Consider the following 6,632-nt stretch of genomic DNA (forward strand, 5'->3'; position numbering starts at 1 on the left):
CCTTAATCATGGCCTCAATGACAATTTCATTGGGCACTGTCGGCGCTTATGCCCTCAGACGCAGAAACCTCCGGACATACGCCTGAAGGTACTCTTCATGGTCCTGGGTACACTGGAAGAGAGCCTGAGCGGTGACTGGCTTCGTCTGAAACCCTTGGAAGCTAGTTACCAGCATATCCTTTAATTTCTGCCAAGAAGTGATTGTCCCTGGCCGAAGAGAAGAGTACCAAGTCTGAGCAACGCTCCTGACGGCCATGACAAAAGATTTTGCCATGACTGCCGTATTGCCACCATACGAAGATATTGTTGCTTCATAGCTCATTAGGAATTGCTTCGGGTCTGTGTGACCGTCATACATGGGGAGCTGGGGTGGCTTGTAAGACTGTGGCCATGGTGTAGCCTGCAATTCTGTTGAAAGAGGAGAAGCATCATCAAAAGCAAAGTTTCCATGATAGAAATCTTCATACCAGTCTTCCTCATTGTGGAAGCCTTCCTGATGAAGCTCTCTGCGTGGAGGCCTTCGGCTTTGATCATCTTGAACAAGATGACGAACCTCTTCAGAAGCTTCGTCTATCTGTCTCTGAAGATCAGCTAGACGAGCCATCTTCTCTTTCTTGCGTTGCACCTGCTGCTGAAGGATCTCCAGGTTTTGGATCTCCTGATCCAGGTCATCCTCCGGAGGTGTTGGACTGACAGCCTTCCTCTTCTGGCTTCGGGCCTCTCTAAGAGAAAGGACATCCTGATTGGGATCCAACGGCTGTAAAGTACCAGCCCCTGTCGCTGAAGCTTTTTTCGGCGGCATGACGAAGGTGATGCTTGCCGAAAGTGTTCAAGACTCAAAAAATGGAAGTGAGTTCACCGGAGGTGGGCGCCAATGTTGGGGACTTCTTCTCAAATGCTATGAATCAAGAACAAGGCAACACAAAATGTTAAATGTTAATATCCTTCGTCCTTCTAAGCATTATTTCCTTAAGGATATAATGATTTTCGGACGAAGGTTATGAAGGACATACCTTCATCAGCATAAAATATAGTAATGCAGAAAGGGTCATATGAAACATAAAGATAACATAAACAGTTGTGTATTATTGTCGAATCATTTTCATTTTATTATAATGGAAAGGTAAAGATAATATTAAATCATAAGTGTACCTTCAGCTTGTAAGAAGGTAAAAGCACAAGTGTGATGCAAAAGCCAATGCCGAATCAGCGTGAACAGTACAGGGATACTGTTCACCTATTTATAGGCACGGGTCGCAGCCCATGGAAAATTACAATAATGCCCTTTACATTTATCAATAACTCTATGATAACTCTTCGAGGTCTAATCTGGTTTTTCATCTTTAAGTCGGTTTCCTTTTCCGCCGCTACTCCGAAGCTCTTCTACACACAGCTTCGGCTCTGCGCCAACCTTTGTGCTTCTTTGTACCGTGGCTCTGATCCGAATCCGAAGGTATCTGTTAATGTACTTTACTCCAGAAACATTGTTAAATCATGTTTTTGAGGACCTTCGGAAGCCGAAGGCCCCCAACATGTGATCTATGGTCAAACTATAATTTGGATTAAAGTTGAATTAATTACTACTTTAGGTTATCTTTTTGCTGGAATTATAAAATAAACGTAGAACCTAGTGTCAGTCATTTAAGCACATCAACCACGACTCCGATCTTAGTAGTTATCGATCTCGCGATCTCGTAGCAACGCGTAGATCATTATTATTCAGTTTGTACTTATGTTTGGTGTGATGTTAATTTTGTCCATACCATGTCTGTTTGTATTGCTACGACTAGCGCGAGGTTTTGAAGATCTGAAGAATCACCCTGGTAACTGGGATCTCAAGTGCCAGGCAAGTTGTGCCCTTGATCCACTTTTGTTACCCAATAATGTTCTTTATTATCACTATTCAATGCATAGGTTTAATTTTGATGGGACCCAATAGGTCACCCTAGTCTGATTATCTTTTACCTTGTTTACCCCTGAATCACATGGGTAGTTTTTGCTATTGCTTTATATGGTTTTGGGATAATATTTCATTACATCCATGTTCCAATTATTTAGTTATGTTATTTATGTTCATGATAATGATCATTATGTTAATTGGAACATGGAGCGACCACTCGGGAAAACAGTGCTACCACAAGGGTTTAATGGGATGCCCTTGGCTGATTAACTAGGAAAGCTAGTGGAGGTCTTCCTTACCCGAAAGGGGCAAGGGTAGTAGGGGAGTGGTCAGTGTAGGGAGGTCATTGGGTTGATTTTGCTGCGATGGCGGTCAGGCGAGGGATTCCTGCACTGGAGCTTCCTATAAACTGTAGCGGGATTTCTGAAGCTAGTGGAACTTTGTAAAGGCCTCGTAGTGTTACCCTGCCTCGCTTCCTTGGTAGAGGTGTATGGGATTCATGACCCCTTGGCAGATGGGTAACACGGCTTGTGGGTAAAGATGTGCAACCTCTACAGAGTGTAAAACTAGTATACTAGCCGTGCTCACGGTCATGAGCGGCTCGGACCCTCACATGATTAATTTATGGAACCTAAATTCAATTTGTCATGTGCATTTGCATGGGATTATTTATTAATTTTGTTCTATTATTATTATGGTTGGTATTTACTTACATCTAGTAATTGCTAATAAAATTTTGACCAACTTTAAAAGCAATGCTCAGCTTTAACCATTCCCTTTGGTAAGCCTTACACTTCATGAACTCCCACCTTTGGTGAGTTCATACACATTATTCCCCACAACTTGTTGAGCGATGATCATGTGTGAGCTCACCCTTGTTGTCTCACACCCCCCACAGGAGAAGAACAGGTGGTTCAAGAGGAGCCGCATATCGAGGAGTTCGATTCGATCTAGGTGGAGTCTCACAGTTGACTTTCTGGCGCCAAGGATAGTTTTTAGATCCTGCTATATTTATATTTTATTTTGTAAGACTTCCGCTATGTAATAAGTACTCTGATTATTGTGACATTTATCTCTATACACTCTGTTATTATATATGTTGTCTTCTTTGGCGCATGTATGAGATGCACCCGGCTTTGTCCTTTAAAACCGGGTGTTACATCTTTGTTGTGATCTTTAGTTGATAAATGATGCATTGAACTATATGATAACTTTTGAATTGGTTGATTTTGAGCATTGAAGGAATTTAATTAAATATTGATTGTAGTTGTGAGTATGTGGATTATTTTGATGGGTGTTTAGTAATGGACCTAGAAATCTGTTTCCTAGATCCTTATACATGTACTCGATCTGTTTCAAATTATAAGATATTTTGATAAATTTTAGGTATTTTGTTTTACTATGTATCTATATATAATATATATCTAAGTGCTTAAAAAAGCTATGTATCTAAAAATATCAAAATGTCTTATAGTTTAGAACGTATAAAGTACTTATCCTCAACATTTACCTAACCACATGTTTTCCTACATAATCAACTAAGAACATGAACATCATTCTTAACCACATGTTTCCCTACATGATTAATTAAAATATTCATGTTTTCTATAGAAACACTAAATGAAATAGCTTCCTCTAGAGTACTAAATGTCATAGCCCACGATTTAAAATCTTGATCATCCCTCGTGTACTCTTATAGCTTACAAATTGCAAAGAAAATAATCACAGTACTTTTAGGCCTAGCATTGTGATTTTTTGACCAAAAACTATTGGTTGTGAAAAATGCTGACACTAATAATGCACACCGAACCATAAAAAGGGAGGAGAGAAAAAAATGTAAATTCGTATGCAACAAAAAAATTGAATATATGTGACTTTACCTCAAAAATAATGAGATATACTTCGAAGAATTTGTTGATTGAGCAATTTGCTTGGGAAAAATCTGTCATGCTATCAACTCCCTCTGTTTCAAATTTTAACATAATTTACTTTAATTTAAACTTCAACAAATTTGACCAAGTTTATTGTTTTAAAAAAAATAATATATATTAACTTTTACATGTTCAAAGAAAATATACTATCAAAACATATTCCAAGTAGAATTCAAAACAAGAGGATATCGTAGATATCGATGTACTTCATATAAAAGATACGGTTTTAAGAAATTTAGTCTAGAATAAAATTTAAAATAGACTATATAGTTTTGAATGGCTGGAGCAGATCAACGAGCGAAGCTGACAGCTGATGCTAGTAAAAACCTGTGAGATGGACAGGAAGTAAATTCAGCAGCGGCGACAGATCCCCGACCGAGCGCCACGAAGAGAACAAAACCGCAATGATCGTTGATCGAGCGAGCCCCCCGCTGAACAAAATGACAAAAGCGACCCCCAGGACCCAGGGACGTGGAGGAGGCCCAGCGCTGACGTGGATCTGACGGACCACCGGGACGCATCCGACGGCCGGGATCGTCCCGCCCCTTCTTTTATCCCCGGCCCGGCCCTCTCCATCCCGCACACGCACAGCACAGAGCTCACCCACCACTTCCCGTCTCCTCTCTCCTGTCCTGTCCTCCACACCACACGCGGGCACGAGAGAGACACAGGGAGAGAAGAGAGCTCGTGCTTGCATTTCCATTGCCGGCGCCTCTTCCTGTGATCGTCGCAGCATCACGACCGCACCGCACCCTTGCGTTAGCTCTGTCTTCTTGTCGTACGTACGTTTATTTCTTTGCTTGGAGCTAGCGGTAAAGGAGATATGGTGGGGAAGAGGGAGCGGGACTGCAAGAACCCGGTGCGCCGGACCACGAGCATGACGGAGTTCGCGCTCGCGGCGGTGATGGAGGAGGACGACGAGGAGGCCCAGCTGCCCGACAACGGCAGCAGCAGCAGCCGTGGCGGTGGGCAGCACCAGCAGGACTGGCTGTCCGCGCTCGGCGGCGGCGCCGCCGCAGCGCAGGAGGACTGGATCGCGGCGTACCGCGCCCGCGCGGCGCCGGCAAAAGCGGGGCTCCGCCGCAACTCGGCCGACTACTCGGCCGTCGAGACCGCCGCGTTCCTCCGCGCCTGCGGGCTCTGCCGGCGCCGTCTCGGCCCCGGCCGCGACACCTTCGTGTACAAGTACGTGTTCGCTCACCTGCGGGCTATTCTTGTCTTGAACCTGCGGCTGCGCGTCCTGAAACTCCTTTTTTTTTCTTCGATTCCCCCCGCTCACCTATATGGATGGCTAATTGGCTATACCTGTATGCAGGGGCGAGGCGGCGTTCTGCAGCCTGGAGTGCAGGGAGCGGCACATCACGCAGGAGGAGTGGAAGGACAAGTGCGCGGCGACGTCGATCAAGGACGCGGGTGCGGCGAAGGTCGTCAGCGGCCGCCGCCGCGCCGGCGAAGGCAAGGCCGGGGGCACGGTGGCCGCGGCATGACGAGGCGCACGCCCACGCAGAGGCTACACCTACTGCCAGTGCCAGCTTCTCCTCGACTAGGCAGCTGCAACTGCAAGCTCATCATCGATCGATCACTCGTCCACAACCACATCTATACCAGTCAGCATATTATTATTTATTTATATAAACCACCAGCTTAGCTCAATCGATTAGTTACCCGGATCGATCGCTGCATGCATGCAAGCCGTACAGACATCTACATGTACCATTAGAGCTAGCTCCAAGCAAAGAAATAATACCCTCCAATCCCGAGAGGAAATAAGTTCATTCCTACCTCAATCCTCTCCAATCTCGAAGGGGATTTGAGATTTCTAAAGTAGCTCTTAGCTTGATTTCATTGAGCAGCATGAGTATACTTGTGTAGGGGGGGGGGGGGGGGGGGGGAGTTAAAAGTGAAGGGAAGGAGAAGGGGCCAAAGTGGCTGCCGCACTAGCTTTGCAGATATGCGCCGCGCCACAGCAGAGTCGCTGTTGGGGTCGTCATCGGCTCATCGCCATAACCAAACATGTTATTATCAGAACAAGACAGTGTGAGTTTCAGTGTTGAGGAAGAATCTTGTGGGATGCATGGCGGTATTATTATCCACCGATACAAATCACCATTTGTACTATTGTAGTATATACTACAACCGTCTTATTATTTTTGCAAGAGTCGTTAGCTATTTCTCTACTATACGAAACAGCGGTTTCCATTGGTTTCACGGTTCTACCATCGACATTTTTTTTAAAAAAAATATTATATTTCTTTATAATCAACCCGATGTTCTTCTATTCACACCTTAAAAGATAACCACTGCAACCTAATCTCGCATCACATCCCCTTCCCTTTAGTTCACCACTTCCTGCTCCATATTTAAATGGTAAAAAGGTTAAAAATTGTACATAAATGAGCACCAACAAAACAACACGTGTTTTTATGTTTTATGCTATGTATTCAAACATGTTTGGTTAAAACTTTGTCGATCCTCATTTAAACATGTATTCACAAGCCTAAAACTAGACCACCAACTATGTGCATGAGAGGACATATATAGCAACTCGCGCCAAGCGATGTGAAGCCTTCATAACGAGTTCATGTGAATCCATTCGCTGAAGGATAGCCCATGAACACACTCAATGAACCACTGCAAAGATAACATGCAAGGGAGAAAAAACAATTCTAAAAAATTATATCATTCCTACAAAGCCAAAGTGACCAGCACAAAGTTGTCCCTCCAAGAAGAACGAGCAGTTTCCAGGTGTTAGGAATTATGTGTAGCCATGATCCAAACATAATGGAAGCATTATCTAGCTT

General features: G+C 44.0%; 1 protein-coding gene across 1 annotated transcript; it reads left to right on the forward strand.

Moving 5' to 3' along the window:
* The first annotated feature begins 4,413 nt into the window (after positions 1-4,413).
* Positions 4,414-5,997, forward strand: LOC103647382 (uncharacterized). Its single transcript, XM_008671926.3, has 2 exons — positions 4,414-5,016; positions 5,147-5,997. Exons 1-2 carry the CDS (start codon positions 4,655-4,657, stop codon positions 5,316-5,318), a joined length of 534 nt encoding a protein of 177 aa, XP_008670148.1. The 5' UTR covers positions 4,414-4,654; the 3' UTR covers positions 5,319-5,997.
* Positions 5,998-6,632: the final 635 nt, after the last annotated feature.

Source organism: Zea mays, chromosome 2 (genome assembly GCF_902167145.1).
Source record: "Zea mays cultivar B73 chromosome 2, Zm-B73-REFERENCE-NAM-5.0, whole genome shotgun sequence".
Lineage (NCBI taxonomy): Eukaryota > Viridiplantae > Streptophyta > Magnoliopsida > Poales > Poaceae > Zea > Zea mays.